This window comes from Prionailurus bengalensis, chromosome B3, assembly GCF_016509475.1.
Source record: "Prionailurus bengalensis isolate Pbe53 chromosome B3, Fcat_Pben_1.1_paternal_pri, whole genome shotgun sequence".
In the NCBI taxonomy this organism is placed as follows: Eukaryota; Metazoa; Chordata; class Mammalia; order Carnivora; family Felidae; genus Prionailurus; species Prionailurus bengalensis.
Genome location: NC_057355.1, coordinates 147691951 through 147713628, shown reverse-complemented (window position 1 = coordinate 147713628; position 21678 = coordinate 147691951). Strand labels below are relative to the sequence as shown.

At 56.8% G+C, this 21678-nt stretch overlaps 1 protein-coding gene, 2 long non-coding RNA genes and 2 gene segments (V, D, J or C); 3 read left to right on the top strand and 2 right to left on the bottom strand.

The window, feature by feature from the left end:
* Nucleotides 1-21678, top strand: part of LOC122469620 — a 224822-nt gene that overhangs the window by 118376 nt on the left and 84768 nt on the right. The window contains 2 exon segments of the C gene segment in view: nt 7436-7443; nt 15863-15870. Of these exon segments, the coding sequence occupies nt 7436-7443; nt 15863-15870 (16 nt within the window).
* Nucleotides 1-21678, top strand: part of LOC122469619 (immunoglobulin delta heavy chain-like) — a 125560-nt gene that overhangs the window by 51757 nt on the left and 52125 nt on the right. Inside the window, exon 3 of the mRNA XM_043557145.1 lies at nt 17731-17758. Within this exon, the coding sequence (XP_043413080.1) occupies nt 17731-17758 (28 nt within the window). The remainder of the gene's footprint in view (nt 1-17730; nt 17759-21678) is intronic.
* The window catches only part of LOC122469618, a 139340-nt gene that overhangs the window by 84732 nt on the left and 32930 nt on the right, over nt 1-21678 (top strand). Inside the window, 1 exon segment of the C gene segment in view lies at nt 9997-10006. Coding sequence covers nt 9997-10006 — 10 coding nt within the window.
* Nucleotides 7723-9997, bottom strand: LOC122469624. Its single transcript, XR_006293553.1, has 3 exons — nt 9287-9997; nt 8240-8352; nt 7723-8005 (listed from the first exon to the last, which is right to left on the bottom strand). It is a non-coding gene; the product is annotated as an uncharacterized LOC122469624 (long non-coding RNA).
* On the bottom strand, nt 14329-17719 carry LOC122469625. Its single transcript, XR_006293554.1, has 2 exons — nt 17241-17719; nt 14329-14824 (listed from the first exon to the last, which is right to left on the bottom strand). It is a non-coding gene; the product is annotated as an uncharacterized LOC122469625 (long non-coding RNA).

Sequence of the window (21678 nt, the reverse complement as noted above, 5' to 3'; positions counted from 1 at the left end):
TTCACTTATACTTCGTATTCACTTTGAATTCTTAGCAAAGTTTAAGCAACCTGGAGAGTAAAGTGATAACATTTATTGTAAACTTTGAGGCACTAGGGTCTACTGAAGTGAGGATCAGTTGATAACTCCCAAGTCTCTCAGAGGAATCTCATGACTGAAATTTGAGTAATGTAATGATTTATTCGTGTGTGTGTGTGTGTGTTTCTATGTTATGTTTACACATGTATAGATTTGTGTAGCCACCACCTCAGACAAGGTGCAGAAGATCATCACCAGGAAGATCCCCCTCATGCTATCCTTCTTTTTTTTTTTTAAGTTTATTTATTTTTGACAGAGACAGAGTGCGAGCAGGAGCTGGGGAGGTGCAGAGGGAGAGAGGGAGACACAGAATCCGAAGCAGGCTCCAGGCTCCGAGCTGTCAGCACAGAGCCTGACACAGGGCTCAAATTCACAAACTGTGAGATCATGACCTGGGCCGAAGTCGGACGCTTAACCGACTGAGCCACCCAGGTGCCCCTCATGCTATCCTTCTAAAGTCACATCTGCCCCCTCCATACACATAATTTTGTGATTTCAAAAATGTTATGTAAGCTGACTCATATAGTATTTCACACTTGAGGACTGTTTCTCTTTACTCACCATAACGTGCTCAAGATCCATCCAGCCTGCTGCATGAACCAGCAGTTCTATTTATTTCTGACTTGTGTTCCACTGTGTGATACACTGGGGCATCCTTAACCCTTCAGCCAGTGAACAACATCCTGGTTGTTTCCAGTTTGAAACTATTACAAACAAAGTTATTGCGGAATTAGTGTATAGGTTTTTTATGGGCATAAGTTTTCCTTTCTCTGGAATTAATGCCGGTGAGCTGGATGCTGGGTCAAACGATAATGGCCTGTTTTGTTTTATAAATAAATAAATAAATAATAAAAAATAACTACTTCCCAGAGTGGCTGCACCAGTTTGCATCCCTACTAGCAGTGTATGAGAGACCCAGTTTCTCCAAATCTTAGCAAGTATTTGGTGCATAGACTCACTTGTCCCCAAGTGCAGAACAGAACCAGCAGCCTGGAAAGTGTCCAAAACACATGTGTAGGAGATTCATTTGCTAATCTTAAGGCACCTGGTGATGGGACAGGGCCCTGTGGGGATTCTCTCCCGGGACAGAGGCATGAAGGAAGTCCCTTTGAGTCCCTTGTGTGCTCTCTGCACCTTGCACAAGCCAATGGGTGCACACACCCTCCCTCTGCCACGCCCCACAGTTCCAGGAGCTCCTGGAGGGGAACCTTTACCTATGTCTAGTCCCCAATGTTTGCAGCAGCAGCACAAGGGACACCCCATGAGCACAAGAAGCCAGAGGGTTTGCATTCCTGGGTCCCTTGGGACCATAACAATGAGAACGGTCTTGGCATATTACCATACCAGGGCACCACACAGACAGCAGATTGAAACACACCCCAAGTCTCTCTGTGCAAGAGATCTATCTACTTGTCCGGAAGCCTCAGTGTGAGGACCAGGCTTCAGGACCCCCACATGTCTGGAGGCTACAGCTCTCACCAGTATCTCTTAGAAGGGAGCTTATACACGCATCTGGAGCTCCACATCTGTACCGTCATCCAGGGGACAGTAGTCTGGAGAACAGCAGGGTGTACAATTGTAGTCCCACAGGACAGTATGTATTTACAAAGTTCAAAAGCTGTTTGCCTGAGTGCCTGGATTCCATTCAGCCTGAAACTAGGTGCTGACTGAGGTCTTGTCCTGGGAGCACTCACAGGTCTCAAGTTATCATCAGCAACTAGGGACTACCAAGAATAAATCTGACTGCTTGGACTATCACAAAGGCTGAAGAAGCAACCAAGAGCTGGGCAGAATTTAAAGATAAGTTTCTTCTCCTACATGAGGCCACTCCTTGGATAGTGGGAGAGATGGCTGTTTTCCCTGATATATAATAACAAACACAGAGAGTCAAGCAAAAACAAAACAAAGCAAAACAAAGCAAAACAAAACAGAGGAAAATTTTACAAATGAAATAACAAGATAAAACCTCAAGAAAAAAAACACCTTAATGAAACAGATAAGTAATTTACCTGACAGAGTTCAAAGTCATGGTCATAAAGATTTTGAACCAGGGAGAAGGATGGATGGACACAGGGAGAACTTCAACAAAGAGATGGGAAAATGTAGGAAATACCAAACAGAAGTCACAGAGTGAGGAATACAGTAACTGGACGGAAAAATACACTAGTGGGTTCAACAGCAGACGAGGAGGAACAGTAGATACCAGAGGCAAGGCAGTGGAGCTCACTCAAACAGAAGCAAAAAGAAAAAAAAAGAATTTGAAAGAATGAAGATAGGAACAATATCAAGCAGACTAACATCCACATTTTAGGGGTTCTAGAAGGAAAAAGAGAAAGAGTAAGGGGCCAAGAACTTCTCTGAAGGAATATTGGCTAGAAACCTCCCTAATCTAAGGAAGAAAATAGACATCCAGGTCCAGGAAGCACAGAGATCTTCAATAGGATGAACCAAGAGAGGTCCACACCAAGACGCATTATAAATAAAATGTCAAAAGTTAAAGAGAGACTCAAAAGCAGCAAAAGACAGGTGCCTGGGTGGCTCAGTCGGTTGAGCATCTGACTCTTGATCTCAGCTCAGGCTTTGATCTCAAGGTTGTGAGTTCAAGCCCCACATTGGGCTCCATGCTGGGCATGAAGCCTACTTAAAAAATTTTAAACACAGCAAAAGAAAAACAAACTCTGTGTCTGCCTCTTGCCAACACCAGTCTTCATACCACATGCTCTTGGTATGTTCCGGAATCCATCTGCACGACTAACCCGACATTCTTCAGGATTGTCCCGAAGAGTCTAAGCTATGTACACTTTCCTATAAATTTTAGAACTGGCCTTTAAATTTCCATACAGTTAAAATTCTTTTGGGATTTTGGTTTTGACCACATCGGAGCTGTTACTGGTGTGGTAGTCAGTGTTTTGTGGATGGAGATCTGGGTCCTTGGATTCCTTACATGGGGATCTGAGCTCAAATAAAGACGGCCAGGAGGAAAGCAGCAAGTGCAAAGCAGTTTATTAATTGGAAAGTGCATTCTCAAGGTGCAGATTGGTCCCAGGTTACTTTGGGTTGGATATGGGTCTCTCTGGGCTGGGAGGGGCTGGGGTGGACAGAGGGGTGGTCTTTAATGGAGATGCTTCCAATCACTCCACAGGTTGGGAGGGGGAGTTTTTGACCCTACAAGGTTTGTAGGGAACCTCAGGGCAGGCTTTCTCCATGGGAAGGGGCTGTCCCACAAAGCAAATGCATTGTGATGAATCTAAGGGTTACCTTAGGGTGGAGGTGGAGGAGGACATCACAAGCTCTGCGCCTGTGGCTCTTTGTCAGCCTCCAGGTCTTGGGAGCAACAAGGTCACGATGTTGACCCTGGGGTGTTAATGTGCAGCTCGTGCATTCTCACCTGCAGCTCCTCTCTGTCCACTCAAGGACTTAGGGCTCCACCTCAGGGTGTTCCCTCCACTGCTGGTGTCTGGTTTCTACCTAGCAGAGCTAAGAGCAGTCTGAAGAAAACTGTCACCTCGGAAATACGGAGTCGTCCATCTACCTGTAAAGTGATTATTGATAGACTTGTCCTTATTGCCATCTTGTTCGTTGTTTTCTGGTCGTTTTTGTAGTTTTTTTTTCATTTCATCTTATCTTACTCCCTTCCCTTGTGGCTTGTTGACTTGCTTTAGTGTTACGTTTAGATTCCCCTTCTTTGCTTTTTGTGTATCTACTACAGGTTTTTGCTTTGTGGTTACCCTGAGGCTTACATATGAAAGCTGTATTTATAAGTCTATTTTACGTTGATGACAAGGTTAAGCTTGAACACATTCTAAGTCTATATTTTTATTCCCCCATGTTTTATGTGTTTAAAAAATGTTTGTTTATTTATTTATTTTGAGAGAGGCAGAGCAAGCGAGCATGAGCAGGGGAGGGGTGGAGAAAGAGGGAGAGAAAGAGAATCCCAAGCAGGCTCTGCATGGTCAGCACAGAACTCACCAACTGTGAGATCATGACCTGAGCTGAGGTTGGATGCCCAACTGACTGGGCCACCCCCCCGCACCCCGATGTTTTATGTTTTTGATGTTACATTTCACGTCTTTTGATTTTGTGTGTCCCCCCAGTAATTATGTAGTTACAGTTATTTTTGCTACTTTCATCTTTCAAACTTCCTACTAGCTTTATAAGTGATTATCCCACTACCTTTAATATATATTTTTCTTTACCTGTGAGATTTATACTTTCATATGTTTTGTTATTACTAACTAGCACTCTTCCTTTTCAGCTTAAAGAAGTCCTTTTAATATTTCTTGCAGGACTATTTTAGTGGTGATGAGCTTCTGTAGCTTTGTTTGTCTGGGAAACTCTTCATCCCTCCCTTCAATTCTTTTTTATTTTTTTTTATTTTCAAATTTTATTTTGCTTTTTAAATTTATATCCAAGTTAGTTAACATATGGTGCAGTACTGATTTCAGGAGTAGATTCCTTAATGCCCCCTACCCATTTAGCCCATACCCCCTCCCATAAACCCTCTAGCAACCCTCTGTTGTTCTCCATATTTAAGAGTCTCTTATGTCTTTGTCTCCCTCCCTATTTTTATATTATATTTGCCTCCATTATGTTTCATCTGTTTTGTATCTTAAAGTCCTCATATGAGTGAAGTCACAGGATATTTGTCTTTCTCTGACTAAATTCACTTAGCACAATACCCTCCAGTTCCATCCACATAGTTGTGAATGACAAGATTTTGTTCTTTTTGATTGCCTAGTAATACTCCATTGTGTATATATACACCACATCTTCTTTATCCATTCATCTGTTGATGGACATCTGGGCTCTTTCCATACTTTGGCTATTGTCAATAGTGCTGCTATAAACACAGGGTGCACATGTCCCTTGCCAGACAAGCACACAGCAGACTGGTTGTACCCAACCCCACGCATCCCCTCCAAGTCCCCTGCTGGAGCTCATGCTGACTTGTCGCATGAATTTCCACCCTTCCCAGTGACACCATCTCTGCCATCCTCTGTCATCACAATAGCACTGAACCAAGACACCCAATGTCACTGGGCTTCATCCCAGGAGGTACTCTCTGGCAGGTGAGGCCACTGGCCAGGCCTTCCTTCGCAAACACGTGGTCCCCCTCACATCCCCAACAGATGTTTCCTCCACATCGCAGGCCTCCCTGGTCTAACCTCAGACACCAGCCTCCGTCCTCCTTGTGCACAAGACAGGAGACTGCCAGAAGGTCAACACTAGAAGCCACCAGACGATGTGTAGGAGAGAAGGAATCCAAAGACAGGTAGAAAATACACCTCTCCAAGTTGTTTCTGTTTCTTTTTTTTAACATTTGTTCGTTTTTGAGAGACAGAGAGAGACAGAGTGCAAGCAGGGGAGGAACAGAGAGAGAGAGGCAGACACAGATTGAGGCAGGCTCCAGGCTCTGAGCTGTCAGCACGGAGCCTGACATGGGGCTCGAAATCATGAACCACAAGATCGTGACTGAGCTGAAGTCAGACGCTTAGCCAACTGAGCCACCCAGGCACCCCTCCAAATTGTTTCTTGCATAAACACAAGAAAAATTTGGGAAACACTTTGTCATTGCCACCCCCACTTCTGGATTGGGATCCGTGGTGTCTTCGACAGAGAACAAAATCATAATGCACCAGTGAACATAAAAACCACAGGGAATGGGATGCGGATCCCTTAGAAGGATGTTGATGGCAGGTAAGTAAATAAAAATTCAATGGCATCATTCCAATGTCCCTTAAGAGCAGAAAATTAAACCAGAATTTGGTAATAACATTGATATTATTGATCATAATAAAATTGTGGTTTCATCAGTTTTGAGGCTGCACTTTTAGGGTGTTGTGCCTTCCCGTGGACGGGTAAGAGGACCCGTCACTCTGCAGGGTCCTCTTAAGGACTTAAGCAGGGTCACCCTGCACCCTTGTAACTTCTACTGCTCCAAAGACTACTTTCTCAGATGTTAATACAGCCACTGGGACTCATACTCACCGGGCATGTGATGCACCTTCTCTAACCCTCCACTTTCTATCTCCATCTGTCATTGAATTTGAAATGAGTTTTTTTTAATTTGAGAGAAAGAGAGAGCATGAGCATGGGAGGGGCAAAGAGCTAGGAAAAGAGAGAATCCCAAGCAGGCCCCACGCTCAGCACGGAGCCTGACATGGGGTTCGATCCCATGACCCTGGAATCATGACCTGAGCCGAAATCAAGAGTCAGACAACTGACTGAGCCACCCAGACTTCCCTGAAGTGAGTTTCCTACAAGCAGTATATAGTCAGGTCACCTCTTTGATCCATTTTGCCAACCTATCTTCTAATTGGTCTGTCTGACCGTGCATTGAAAGTTAATTATTGACACATTAGCCTTAAATCTCTTTACATGTGCTTTCTATTTGGTTCCTGCAGTTTTCATTTCTCTGTTCACCCTTGTTGCCTTCCTGTGGCACCTGAACATATTTTAGGATCCATCTGGGTTTACGTGCCTTCAAATCTTTACAGCGAAACGTGTGTCTTTGCATGAACTTTTCATAGCAGGTGCATCATCACAGACACTGGGAGATCCTCCAGCAAGCGGTCACCACCCGTTCCGTCTGTCCCTGTACCCTCCCCACCCATGGAGAACATTGTCTTAAACGTTTGGTTTCTCTTTCAATCGTCAAATATGATTTGTAGAACTCGAGGAAAAGAAAGCCTGTTGTGTGGACACCCCCGGTCTCACCACTGCTCCTCCATGAAGCCCCTTGAGTCTTTCTCCTTTGATTTGCCGACTGTCTGAGGAACGCTACATAACACGTCACAAAGCCGGTCCTCACGGAAACGTCTGCAAGCAATTCCTGTAGTGTCTCTTCACACGTGCACATGCCTACTTCCCTCTGCTCCCAGAGGCCGTGTTCCCTGGATGTGGTGCCCACAACTAGCAGCCCTTCTACGTCCAGCACTTGGGAAGCCTGTGCAGCCTCTTCGTGGCCCCCACGGCCTCAGATGGGAAACCCTCCCCAAGTGACATGTCCTTTCTCTCTCGCTGCTTTCGAGACCACTCCTTGGACTCTGGTTTGCAAAGGCTTTGTTGCGAAACGTCTTGTCGTGATTTCTTCGAGCTTATCCGGTTTTGCTTTTTGGAAGTTTGTATCCTTCACCAAATGTGTTAACTTCTCAGTCATTATTTCCTCAGTCTTCCCGCCCACTGCCTTCCCTCCTTCTGGGGCTCCAGTGCTACCGGGTGACACCTCTGTTCTTGCCTCAGGTCCCCACCAGGCTGCTCTGGGAAGTCTGTTCTTCTCTGTCGTTTCTACTGTCCCATCCCCAAGTCCGCCGACTGGGCACTCTGTCTCTGCTCTAGTGTCCGCCCAGCACAGACTGTGTTTTCCTGTTCTGTAAGTTCTGATTCTTTTTTATAGATTCTACTTCTTTGCTTCCATTTTCTGATTTTTTTCATTTGCTTCAATAAAATTTGTGATTAATTTTTGAGGCATCTCGTGTGTGTGTTTTACTGAAGTGTAGTTAACGTACAGTGTCCCATTAGTTTCAGGAGTGAGCGCAGTGGTTCAGCACCTCCCTACACCACCCTGCTCCATCCCTGTCACCTGTCCCCGCCTCCCCCCACCCCACCACCACCACCACCTCCACTCTGGCGACCACCAGTTGACTCTCTGGCTCTAAAACATCGCCATATAATTAAAACATGGAATTCACCTGACTGTTGCTGTCATTTGACTGGTTTTTTCCTCAAGTTAGATTGTCTTGATTGCTGGAATGATGGGCACTGTTTTACTGCATCCTGGAGGTTTCATCCACTACATCTCTAGTTGAGTGTCAGGCCTGGGGTACTTTTGCAGGCCGTGGACCATGTACTGTTCAGGCGGGGCGTCTGTTCCACTAGTGCGTTTGCATCCCTGCCACTGTGGCATGCCTATTGCGACAGGTGTTGCCTGGAGGGTGGGAGGCAGGCTGGGGTGGGGTCCCCCGGGATGGTGTCCCGGCTGCCCTGCCAGCTTTGAGCTCTTGAACCCCTGGAGACAACAAGGGTCTCCAGACAGGCTGCTATGAGACTGAGCCCCCACCAGCTCCCCCCACCAGCCCTGGTCGTCTCTGGAGAAATGGAGTGTCTCAGCCTGGCCCCTAATTGCTTGTGGGGCCCCATTCCCAGCTCCTGTCCCACTCACCCTCTTTTCCAGGAGTCTTCCCTCTGGTGCTGATATACGGGGGAGGAAAGAGCCTAACTGTGCTGCCTTCTGATGCCAGGCTGTGGGTCTGGGGGCCCAGTCTCTCACAGGTCCTGGGAGATCAGCAAGGGTTCAGTAGATCAGGGGCACAGAAAGCATGAATAGAGACCACCTCATCATCCTCAGTGGGAAAACTTCCTACCACAGAGGCAGACAATCCTGTTTCAGTAACCTGTATATTCAGTGTAATACAAATACGTCCCACGGATGGTAAAATACACAAGAGCAGCCGGAAAATGAAAACAGTGCGTATGGTCCAAGTAATAATGATGCCACACCCAGCCTGATAGCATGGACCATTCAAAGGAACAGGTTAGAGAGATGTGCTGTTGCTCACAGGGACACCGCACTGAAGGAGCTCTAAGGGACGCTCCTACGTGGGAAAAACAAGTCACACATACGTGTGTGTGTGTCCCGTTTATGCACAAAAATACCCAGTGTGGCACATGCATGCTGTGTGTGAGTGTGTCAATGCAGAGAGCAGTGTGTAGAGACGCAAACCCGCCCATGAGCACCACCAGGCTGGCCACAGCCTCTGACCCCAGCTATTTCTTCCCCACGAGTCTTTCTGGCATTATTGGAGGACATAAACCCCAAAGTAGTGAGCATGTGGGGGGCCTCTGGGGGTCTCAGTGGGTTAAGCATCTGACTCGATCTTGGCTTAGGTCATGATCTCATGGTTGTGAGTTCGAGTTCCACATTGTGCTCTGTGCTGACAGAGTGGAGCCTACTTGGGATTCTCCGTCTCCCTCTCTCTCGGCCCCTCCCATGCTCTCTCTGATGTGTCTCTCTCTCTCTCCCTCTCAAAAAAAAAAATAAACTTTAAATTTAAAAAATATTTTAAAGAAAGAAGTGCGTGTGTGGGAGGAGCATTAAGCAGGACCCCCGCCCCGTGTGTGGCTGGGACACCCAGTCCTTCCCAAGCTCACAGTAGCTGGGTGAGCTGCATCCCAAACAAGATAATGTTGGAAATAAAAGCAAACTCACCTCAGAAGCTCACATGACCCAGCGACCGACCAGCATCTGCTCTGACAACCCATTTGTGCCGCTTCGGCTCACAGGATAATAATGACGGTTCCGATGGCACACGAAGGTAAGCAAACGATGGGCTGCAAACTCGTATGTCCGAAAGAGAACACATCGCTTCTCAATTAAAAATCTGATTGACTTTTGTGTTACAAGGAAACCTCATTAAGTTATTTAAGCCCTTTGGCTGCTTCTCTGTATTCTGAACATGTCACGTGTTCTTTCCCCCACGCGTCATCCATGTGGACGTGACACACGCAGGTTTCCTAAAAGCAAGCCTGCCTGGAATCCTGCATGTAGGGACTTGGCAAAGCGCTAAGGGTTCCTCAAGGTTCCTTTGTGCACTTATTTGCCCAGGGACAGAGGCCAAGGGTCTGTGAGCCAGTGCATTGCTGGCCCCTCTCTCCTTCCTGATTCAACAGCCACACGAGGGAACAGCAAATAAACTAAACCCCGCGGGCAGTTTGGCTGACAGCCAGGAGGTGGGGGAGCCAGGGCCCTGGACAGGGTGAGGCCTCCAGGCTCAGGTCCTCTCCACAGAGCAGGACCACCCAGGTGTCTCTACCCCCTGCAGCTGGTGAGGCAGACCCCCTGAGGAGCCACCGCCACCAAAACAACCAGGTCCCTGAGCCTCCACCCGAGGCTGAGTGTCCTGGGTCTCCAAGGCCTTCATCTCGGTATCAGGGCCGCTGTACTCGGCACATCTGTAAAGGTGGAGGCTCTCCCAGGCCCGGTAGCTGGATTGAAGCGAGGCAGTTGTGCCTTGGCTGGTGGTCTCAGGACAGCGACATGGGATGGGCGTGAGTGACGGGCCTGGGCTCAGAAGAGGCCCTGGGTCGGGAGCCCTGCAGCCAGGATGCTCTTGGAGTCCTGGCCCCCAGGCAGCAAGGGGGTGGCTGAAGCTGACTGTGGAGCCAACAGACACACCCCTGGGCCTGTGATGCCGAGAAGCCACCAGGGAGCCGCTCACTCACTGTGAGCTGGAACGGCATGCACGCACTCATGCACGCTGAGGTGCTCTGGGCAACAAGCCGTCTACACCCTACTGTGGGGTCCCCATTGTGGGCTCCTGCTATAGGCCCCCTGCTGTGGGCCCCCACTGTGAGCCCCCTCTGTGAGTTCCCTCCTTTGGACCCCTCCACCTTGGGCTCCCCGCTGTGGGCCCCCTGCTATGTGCTCCTGCTGTGGGTTCCCCCTGTGAGCTCCCTCTTATGGGCCCCCTCATGGGCTCCTCACTATGGACTCCCAGCTATGGGCCCCTCCCCCGTGGGTCCCCTCCTGTGAGCCCCTCAGTGAGCTCCCTCCTATGGGACCGCCCATGGGCTCCCTCCTGTGGGCCCCCCTGTGGGCTCCCCGCTATGGGCTCCTGCTGTGGGCCCCCCTGTGAGTTCCCTCTTGTGGGTTCCCCTGTGGGCTCCCTCCTGTAGGCTCCCTCTTGTGGGCCCCCCTGTAGCTCCCTCCTGTGGGCCCCCCTGTGAGCTCCCTCCTGTGCGCAACCCCCCCCACCGTGGGCTCCCTCCTGTGGGTTCCCCTGTGGGCTCCCTCCTGTGGGCTCCCTCTTGTGGGCCCCCCTGTAGCTCCCTCCTGTGGGCCCCCCCTGTGGGCTCCCTCCTGTGGGTTCCCCTGTGGGCTCCCTCCTGTGGGTTCCCCTGTGGGGTCCCTCCTGTGGGCCCCCCCTGTGGGCTCCCTCCTATGGGTCCCCCTGTGAGCTCCCTCCTGTGGGCCCCCCCTGTAAGCTCCCTCCTGTGGGCCCCCCTGTAGCTCCCTCCTGTGGGCCCCCCTGTGAGCTCCCTCCTGTGCGCAACCCCCCCCCCGTGAGCTCCCTCCTGTGGGCCCCCCTTGTGGGCTCCCTCCTGTGGGTTCCCCTGTGGGGTCCCTCCTGTGGGCCCCCCCTGTAAGCTCCCTCCTGTGCGCCCCCCCCCGTGGGCTCCCTCCTGTGGGTTCCCCTGTGGGCTCCCTCCTGTGGGCTCCCTCTTGTGGGCCCCCCTGTAGCTCCCTCCTGTGGGCCCCCCTGTAGCTCCCTCCTGTGCACGCCCCCCCTCCGTGGGCTCCCTCCTGTGGGTTCCCCTGTGGGCTCCCTCCTGTGGGCTCCCTCTTGTGGGCCCCCCTGTGGCTCCCTCCTGTGGGCCCCCCTGTAGCTCCCTCCTGTGGGCCCCCCTGTGAGCTCCCTCCTGTGCGCAACCCCCCCCCGTGAACTCCCTCCTGTGGGCCCCCCTTGTGGGCTCCCTCCCGTGGGTTCCCCTGTGGGGTCCCTCCTGTGGGCCCCCCCTGTGGGCTCCCTCCTATGGGTCCCCCTGTGAGCTCCCTCCTGTGGGCCTCCCCTGTAAGCTCCCTCCTGTGCGCCCCCCCCCGTGGGCTCCCTCCTGTGGGTTCCCCTGTGGGCTCCCTCCTGTGGGCTCCCTCTTGTGGGCCCCCCTGTGGCTCCCTCCTGTGGGCCCCCCTGTAGCTCCCTCCTGTGGGCCCCCCTGTGAGCTCCCTCCTGTGCGCAACCCCCCCCCCCGTGAGCTCCCTCCTGTGGGCCCCCCTTGTGGGCTCCCTCCCGTGGGTTCCCCTGTGGGGTCCCTCCTGTGGGCCCCCCCTGTGGGCTCCCTCCTATGGGTCCCCCTGTGAGCTCCCTCCTGTGGGCCCCCCCTGTAAGCTCCCTCCTGTGCGCCCCCCCCGTGGGCTCCCTCCTGTGGGTTCCCCTGTGGGCTCCCTCCTGTGGGCTCCCTCTTGTGGGCCCCCCTGTAGCTCCCTCCTGTGGGCCCCCCTGTAGCTCCCTCCTGTGCGCGCCCCCCCTCCGTGGGCTCCCTCCTGTGGGCCCCCCCTGTGGGCTCCCTCCTGTGGGCTCCCTCTTGTGGGCCCCCCCTGTGGGCTCCCTCCTATGGGTCCCCCTGTGAGCTCCCTCCTGTGGGCCCCCCCTGTAAGCTCCCTCCTGTGCGCCCCCCCCTGTGGGCTCCCTCCTGTGGGTTCCCCTGTGGGCTCCCTCTTGTGGGCTCCCTCTTGTGGGCCCCCCTGTAGCTCCCTCCTGTGGGCCCCCCTGTAGCTCCCTCCTGTGCGCGCCCCCCCTCCGTGGGCTCCCTCCTGTGGGCCCCCCTGTAGCTCCCTCCTGTGGGCCCCCCTGTGAGCTCCCTCCTGTGCGCAACCCCCCCCCCCCCGTGAGCTCCCTCCTGTGGGCCCCCCTTGTGGGCTCCCTCCTGTGGGTTCCCCTGTGGGGTCCCTCCTGTGGGCCCCCCCTGTGGGCTCCCTCCTATGGGTCCCCCTGTGAGCTCCCTCCTGTGGGCCCCCCCTGTAAGCTCCCTCCTGTGGGCCCCCTTATGGGCTCCCCGCCGTGGGCCCCCAAAATATAAGCTCTGCAGCCACCCATGCTCTGCTCCAGGTCTCTCTCTGCTGCATCTCTGTCTCCCAACAGGAAAGACGGGGGCCAGGTGCCCCAGCAGGGCTGCCCAGGCCTGTTGGGGGGGTGGACAAGACAAGGGTCCTCACACTGGTGACCCACCACAGTCACAGAGTTGGGGCGGGGCCGTTCCTTAGAAAAGGTGTGGCCCAGGGACCAGGGAAGTGTGGTCAGGACGTGCAGGCTGGGCGGGCACAGCTCCCTGAAGACCCACCATGTTAGAGACCCCAGGGACTCCTCAGGGGAAGGCCAGAAGGCGCCCCTGCAGCACCAGTCCCCCCGGGGCTCCCCAGGGTCCTCTGTCTGAGGCTGGGGACCTCGCCCAGGGAGGCAGCTGCCCCAGTCTGGGGGTGGGGGGGGTGCTCTGAAGGGTCCTCCCTCTGGGTCTGTAGGACCCCAACCTCAGGGCAGGCCTGGGTCTACGGGGAGAATACCAGTCCCAAGAAACCACCGAGCTCAACAGAGCTCAATGTAGGAGGCCAGCCCACACCTGCGTCTCCCAGGCCCCAGGGAGGGCTGGTGAGGGTCTCACCTGACAGGGTGTGACGGCAGCCATGCCAGTTACTGGATGACCTAAGTGGGTGTGCCCACGGAGTGGGGACAGGTGGGCGGCTGGGCTTGCTAACTGTGGGGAAGTGTAGGTGGTCAGTGGCATCTCTGCAGCCGGGAGGCCAGGCCCACTGACCCCAGGTAGCCACAAGCTGGGACCCCACAAGGCTGAAGGGCTAAGCAGGGCCAGAACAAGAAAGTTGTCATCAACGGACCCAGGCCACAGTGTCTGAGGTCTGTCACACACAGTGGTGCGGAAGATTCTGGTGTGTAACTTAGGGCTTGGCTTTAGGGAAGGCCAAGCTCCAAGCACTCACCTGCATTGCCTGTCCCCCTAAAAATGGAGGTGACAGGGGAGTGGATGCAGGTGCAGAGGGCGGCCACAGACTCACAGGCACCTGCACCCACTGCCTCCCACCTTGTCCTCACTGCCACCTGCAGCCCCACGGGGCACGTCCCTAGACCCACTGACAGCAAAGTTCCCTGCACAGGCCTGGACATGGGGGGCTTAGCATCACAGCCCAGGGAAGGCTGTGTGGGCTGACAGCTCAGAGAGGAAGGGTGAGGGTGCCTCTGTCCCAGGTGGAGGAGATGTGTGAAGGCCAGGTGGACCAGGTGACCCAAGCCAGGGGGTGACACAAAACCCAAATCCCCAGGTGACCAGCTGGGTTGGGGCCGGGACCCTGGGGTGGAAGGACCTGGGGCCCAGAGGGATGGAGAGGCCCTCGAACCCACCCAGGGTCAGATAGAGGCAGCCGGGAACTGTATCAGCCCTGGGCTGTCCCTGGGCTGTGATGCCCTGGCAGATCAAGCCTGAGCAGGACAGAGGCTGTCACCTGCCTGTCGTCTACCAAGTGATACCTGGTGAGTCCTGGGGCTCAAGTTCTAAACTTGAAGCAGCAGAAGCTTCTGGAATCCACCAATTACTGGCGTGTCCCAGAAGGCGGGTCTGGCTTCCAGTCAGTGTTCCATAAATGCCCATTGAGTGGGTGGAGTGAAGGGTTCACAAGTGGCCCCCCAAAAATATCCAGGTCCTTATTCCCAGAGCCTATGACTGTCACCTTATATGGAGAAGGGGTCTGTGCAGATGAATTTAGTTAAGGTCACGAGATGGGGAGGTTCTCCTGGATTATTATCAAAGCCCTAAATGTCATCACAACATCCTTACAGGAGAGAGAGGACACCACCCCTCCAGCTCTGAGGACACAAGGAGGGGCCCTCAGCCAAGCGACGTGCAGGGTGTGGCCCTGGATGCTTCTGGATCCTTTTCTCTGGGCCAGGTACTGCTTCCTTGGATCAGAGCACCCCTCTTGTGGCTGGGCTCCCCCTCTCAGGACTAGACACATTTCCACCACGCCCTTGGGGCAAAGCGAAGATCCAGAGAGTCGAGCTGACATCCTGGGGGCACTGAGGAAGCCATGTCCTTCCCAGCAGCAGGCAGGCATCTGTCACTGAGCCTCGCCTGGGCCCCTGCCCAGCTGGGGATGACGAAGAGCCCTGGGCCTGAACCACTGACAGGCACGGGGCTTGTAACTGGTGCGGAGGGAGGTGCAGGAAAAAGTGTTTTGTCCGCCCTGGTGAAGCGACGAGAACCAGAGTGAGTGCTCCCCTAGACCAGGGGGCCCTGCATCATGTCCTGGAGCCTGTGCTCACGGAGCCGGCGACGCGGGCTGTGCTCCTGAGCGCCTAGCCTGGCGAGGGCGAGGGGCCAGCACTCCCAGGGAGGCCGGAATTGGGAAAGGACACGTGTATTTGGCAGAGGGGCCCTTTAAGGACTGCCTGAGGGAGGCTGGCACCAGGCGGCACCGTCCCCAGCCCCCACATGAACACAGAGGCCAGGAGAGCAGATGCAAGTTGTGATGTGACCCAAGAGAGGCCTCGGACGGTTTGTCGCACCGAGAAGGGAGCTGGGGCAGCAGCCACCCCCCACCCCCCTCAGGCCAAGGCCCAGTGCAGTCTGCTCTGCTGGGGAGGGGTCTGACTGGTCTCTGCCGAGGGCAGAGCAGCAGCGAGCCTAACCTTTGCCCCCTCAGCAGCCCCCGGTCACTGCCAGCTCTTTGGGAGGGCCCAGCTGCAGAATGTCCTCGAAGCCCCAGTCCGAGCTCCTGGACACAGCAGAACATGGACCACCAGGACGAAACCACAGGGGCGCCCAGGACCCCTGAGCGCAGGGACGCAGGATGCAGCCAAAGCCCCTAACCACCCTCCACCCCACAGGGCTGCCCACCGGCAGCCAGGGAGGCTGGGACCCTTGCAGGTCTGGGGCAAGCAGGCTTCCTGTGGGCGACCCACGGACCAGGCACGGATGCGCGCTTTCTCCTTCCGACTACGTCCTGCCGCTTCTTGAGGACAGCACCACGGACACGGCTGTGTGCACGTGGAAGAGGGCACGTGTGTCTGCTCCGTCGTCAGATGTGTTCTTGCACACAAGAACACGTGTTTCACAGCGAGGAGGCTGCAGGAGAGGCTTCTGCGCCTGCAGGCTCGTCTGTCCTCAGCACTTGGCCTGGCTGACTTATTTCTCCACCTTTCCTGGGGATCAAAGCCCTTAAAATCCACAAATGGTTTCTAAAGCTCAGAGATGGACGTTTCCAGAAATGCTTACCCGACACCACCATGGCTCCAAGAGGTGAGAGTCCCAGGGGTGAGGGGGAGGAGCTGGGGAGGAGGAACGTTCCAGAAGGGGCTCCCCAACTTTGTCCCCCTCACTCCCCCAAGACCACTCCTCAAAATTAGGAGGAGTATGGGCACCCTGGTCTCTGGGGCCCAGCACTGTGGCTGCTGTGGCTGGACATGGGCCAGGGACAGCCAGGGGCTCCCTCGTCAGGCTACAGCCCCACAGGAAAGCAGACCCTAACCCTGGGGCCTAGATGTCAGGCAGAGGGGCTACTCGGATGCCGGGAGAGCTGCCATCCCACGACGCTGTCTGCCGTGGCTCCAGAAGTGGCCTGGAGGACATGAGGGGAGAGGCCACTCTCCCAGACCCCGTGGTGGTCCCAGTGGGGAACCGATGGGCACTGGCCACCAGCCCAGGGTTCATGGACCAGGGTGGACCTCAAACTGCACCATCCACACAGCCCCTGAACACGTGCATCTGGCCAGATGCCACCCAGCTCCGTTCCCTCCTTCTCATCCCAGCGACCTCTACCAGCAGGGAGCAGGGGGGAGGTAGATGTGTGGAGGCCTGGGCCTCAGCACGCCCACCGCACAGTGGCATAGTCATAACAGTAATAACAACAGCCCCGCGGGGTGGGTGCTGAGGACCACGTGAAGACAGGCACCAGGCTGCAGCCTGCAGCCACAGCGAGCACTCAGCCCACGACCACGTGCCCCGTCCCAGCATCCTTCATCTGCTGTACAAATGTGCGCCCCACCCCCGCAAAGCTGCCAGGCCTCCTGGGGCCACGACCCTGCCCTCTCCGGCCCCAGGAGGGGACCTGGGACACTGGAGGCTCAGTGGTCGGCTGAGGGCATGTCCACACCCCTGCTCCCCCAAATGACTGCTGTTCCTGTGGCTCAGGTGGGGCAGGCGCCAGGTGCGGGTGTGGACTCCCCCACTCAGGGTATCGCAGCAGCTCACGCTGGGGATGACCCAGCAGAATGCACTTGTTAGCACAGAATAGGCGTCACGTTTCCTTTCCTAGCAATGAAGCTTAGCCAGACGGCTCAGCAGGCGGACACTGCGGTGGGAGCCGTCCAGAGACCCGACATCCCCGGCCCGGATGGCTTCGTGGACGGGGCTTCAGACTTCCACAGACGCGGTCACTGCCACGCAGACCTGCTCCTGGACTCTGTAAGTGAATCATGCTCCAAAGAGCCCCAAAAGAGCAACGCAGGCCCGTTTTCATACTAACATGAAGGGCCCTCGAGGAGGGCAAATTCCGTCCAGCTCATTGAACTAAGACTTAAACCAGGATTAGGCCTCCCCTGGGCCTCCCTGCACCTGGGCCTCCCCTGCACCTGGGCCTCCCCACACCTGCACTTCCTCACCTGCATGTGCCCCAGGTCCTGCTAGAACCAGGGGGAATTGAAACTGCATCCGAGGACAGCAGGTGCTCCGGCAGTGGCTGGTCACTGAGGCCCGTCACCACAATGGCACAATCCCAGGTGGCTCTAAGGTAGATGGGTCCACAGGCAGATGGCAAAGGGAGACAGCCAGACAGGGGCCGGTGAGGCAGAGCCAGACGCCCTCGCGGGTCTGAGCACAACTCAGACCCCGAGTGCAAGGCTCAGTGGCAACAGGACTGACCCCTGTCCGCTCCAGCCTCCCCGGGTGGGAACCACCTGCTGGCCCCAGAGTGACCCCTCACAACGCCCCACCATGTGGCATGGGCGGCCGCCCAGTGCCGTGTTCTGGCAAGGAGCCTCCCCGGGCTCCGCCTCCGCCCTCGGATCAGCCCTGGGCATCCCAGGCTCCTCCCCCTCCAGCCCCGCAGCCCCCCTGGGAAGAAGGATTGGAGGCGGGTCTGTGTCACTGTGGTGACTACTGTATCGGGAGTAGCTGTGTTACCACAGCATTACAGCACCCATCCAAAACCCCGTCCTGGGGGGTCCCAGCTGTGGCCCTGCTCTCAGCGCAGCAGGGACACCTTCCCCCGGATTTTGAGTGGGGCCACATCACCATGCATATGGTGTCACCAGGGCAGTGCAGCCTGTAACCCAAACCCACCCGCAGTAGGCACAACGGAAGGAACAGGGCTTCCGGGACGCCGCACCAGGACCCTGCCTGCTGACTCCATCAGACCCTGAAACCCAGCAGCGGAAGCCACCCCAAACCCCAGCCAGACCTGCCTGTCTGGGCAGGGACAGCACAGGGGTTGCCCTGGTGAGCGGGCCCTGCCCCACCCTATAGCCACTGGGCTACCCGGACACGTCACCCCACACCCCACATCACCTAAACCCCACCACACCCCACATCACCCCAACCCCACGTCACCCCACAGCACCTGTTCCCCAAGCAGACTGGGGGCCTGCCCTGTGGGACCCGGGAAGGTGAGTGGGACTCCCCCCTTCAGGGACGGCTGTTTGAACCTGATTTGGGAAACGTTTCTTCTGGGAGGACGGTTAGACCCACGTGCCCCTCGACCAGTCTGGCTGGTCCATCCACCCCATGCTCTGTGGTCCCCTTGGCCTCGTCCAAACCTGGCCTCACCAGGAGGCCGCCAGCGACCCTGGAGACACGCTGCAGACACAGTATCCCCGAAGTGGACACTCTCCCCGTGGCCTGGGCCACAGATGTGGGCACACACCCTGGGCCACCACCCACACCCCCTGTGCCCACGCCCGTGGAAGCTCAGTCTCCACCCACCCCTGCAGCAGGTGTCCCTGGGGAGACAGGGCAGCCGGACCACGCCAGCTGCCCACCACGTGGGGCAGCTCTGGACACCTGTGCAGACATGCCCTGTTGGGAGCCTGGGGCTCTGGCAGGGAAGGGGCCCCTCTGCCGCGCTCGGGGGCTTTTTGACGGGGAACTTTCCACTGTGTTACTACGATAGTGACTATGCCCACGGTGACAGACCCAGCAGCAAAAACCAGCCAGAGCGGCAGGGCCCTCCAGCCCGGCTCCTGAGGGCCAGAGCGGGACCCTAGGCCTCCTGAGCCACCGGCAGCCAGCTCGGCCTGTGGGCTTGCGTCCAGGTACAACAACCACCCGCAGCTGGGGGCTTCAAAGGGCTCTGAGGTGGCCGCACAATCCCCACTGGCAGAAACAGACCTGCTCTCAACACCACAGCGGAACCGAGCAGGAAGGACAGAGTCTACCCTGGGCAAACTCCCCGTGGGCAGGACCCCCAGAGACCGTTGCGGGGCTGGCAGGAGTGGACACTGGAGCTAGGCCTACACTAGGCTGCGTAGGAGCTCACTGATGCTGGAGGCAGGACAGGCTCTCAGGGAGTGGGGCACCTCACAGCCCGTGCCGTCCTCAGGGACATGGGTCCTGATCTTGGACGGGCCAGCGGGGGCTCCTGGGGCCTGTCCCGCAGGAGACGGGCGGTGCGGGCTCTGGTCGTTGCCGGGAGGCTAGAAACCCACCCACAGTGAGTGCCCTCCAGGGAAAGACCCTCTGAGCAGCCAGCCTAACCCAGCCCAGCCCAGGCCCTGCTAGGGGCCCAGAGCTGCACTCCCCTCCGTACCCGCCAGGCTCCTGGGGAAGGACGCTGTCCAGGGCCTCATCCAGCTCCCAGCCACACGGCCCCCTAGCTCCGGCCCTCTGCTGCACATCTTGGGCCTTCCTAAGCACATTCTGCCCCTGCCCACGTCCAGGCTTCTGTTCCCAGCAGGGGCACCCCCACTGGGTGGACCTTCCTGGGAGACTGGCTGTAGGACAGCAGGGATTTTAACTGCGGTGAGGTGGGGGGAGGTTGGGGTAGGACCGCATCTACTGCATGACTTACAGCAGCGAAGCTCAGCCCGAATCTCCCGGATGGGCAGGCAAAGGCAAAGGGCTGTGGCGTTGGAGACTGTCCCCTCCACAGGGCCTGTCTGGAAGCCACTACCTTCCTCCCCCACTGCCCGCCCCATCCAGTGCCCCTCGGACCTGAGCCCGAGCCCCAGGTCCCTGCCAGCCCACTGCAGACTCCCACAAGCAGACAGCTCCTCACTGGCCAGCCCATGGCCCCTGAGGTCGCTGTTCCCACCCTGGAGCAACTGTTTCGAGCTCCAGCAATGCAGCAGACCCACACCTGCATCTCCAGCCTGCCCCAGTGCCTCCCAGTCCTGGCATCCACGAACAAGGAGTCCACAGTCCTTACATCCACCTTTACCAGCCCAGGCATTCTGGGCACGTCCTCTCCCGTCCCAGCCCACCCAGGGCTGCAGACTGCGGCCTCCAGGCACCCACAGCGGCAACTGGCATGCATCCTGGTCCCAGGGCAGATCCAAGCCTCCTCCACAGCCCTAATGGCCCCTGGGCCCTCCCCGTCCTGAGGAAGCTCCTCCCACCAGCTCCGCCTGCAGGGGCCAGGCCCTGGTTATTGTCATGGGGCATCAGACAGTGTCTATAACTACGGGTGGTACCACAGTGATGCCCCTCATAGCAACAACCAGGCCCAGCACCACCTGCTGCCTGGGGGCCCACCCTCTGACCCCCGGCCTGGCAGCTCACCCTTTTCAGTCCGAGGCATTCACCTCTAGCCTCTGGCCCTGGAGGGATGGGCCCCTCACGCTGGGGTCTGTGCTTCAGGGGGTCTCCGGGGCTGACTGATTCTAAATGAGGAGGCACATCCATAGCCAGAGGGGCTGTGCTGGGCCTGGGGAGGAGGAAACCACAGGCTTGGGTGCACACAGGGGCAGAGGGACCAGGCCTGTGAGTCACAGAGCCCAGGCCCAGCAGCCGCCCTGCCTTCACCAGGACAGTGAGCACAGAGCCCCCAGGCTGGCACAGGTCACCCCACGTCCATCTGTCGGTCCTCCCCTCCACAGAGGCTCCATCAGCACCCCGTCCACAGGCCACAGGGACCAGTCCTAGACGCCCAGCTCCTCACCACAAACTATAGATGAGCCACTCCAGGGTCAGGACCCAGGGGGACCCAGGGCCCCTCGACCAAGCCCCAGCTCCCAGCCCAGCCCACACTCAACCTCCCCGGGGGACACCTGCCTCAGCATGTCCCTCGGAGGCAGGCTGAGGGGCCGTGGCCTCGGCCAGGACAGGCTGAGCAGCTGTGAGCAGGGCCCGCCTCTGGGCCCCAGGGACAGGCCATATTGTCTGAGCCTCTGTCACTGTGGGTACCAGGGTACTACCTCCCACGGCGACACGGCTTATGCTCAAAACCAGCCTCCCTCCCTGGGCCCCACAGCTTCCTGCTAGGGGCTGGGCCCTGTCCCCTCATGCTGTCCCCCCAGTTGTCATCAGAGGCTGCAGACCTCAAGCCGGTGCTGTCCTGAGGCAGGGCTGGGGCACTGTGGTCTGGGCACCGGGGTCCAGCGCAAGCACCCTGGGAGGAAAGGGTATGGACAGCGCTGACCTCCAGAGCCGGCCCCTCTCCTCCCAGCCGCCCGGCCTCACTGCCTGGGAGGCTCCCCCTCTGAGAACAAGAGGATGGCGTGGGGTTTTTGCACACCCAGGAAGCCCTCCTGCACCCTGGGCTCGGGCCTGGGCACGTGGTCGGGGGACAGTCAGCTGGCAGGCCCTCTGCAGGGAGCCCTCCCCATGGCCCCCAGCCCTCACCTCCTCTCCCTGTTCCCTGAGCTCTCCCTCCTCTTCCCTCCACGTGCTGTGCTAAGACCCTTCCGGGGAGGGGAAGCCACAGAGGATGGGGAGCCGGGCTCCCCCACCATGATATCCAACAGCACTGTGACTCCTGCAGAGAGGACCAGACAGCGACGGGCGGGGGCAGCTCAGGCCCGGAACCTGACCGAGATCTGAGCTGACCCCCTGCCAAGCGCTCGCTCTGTGAGCCCGGGGCCGAGCCCAAGGTGCTGGCCCGGCTCC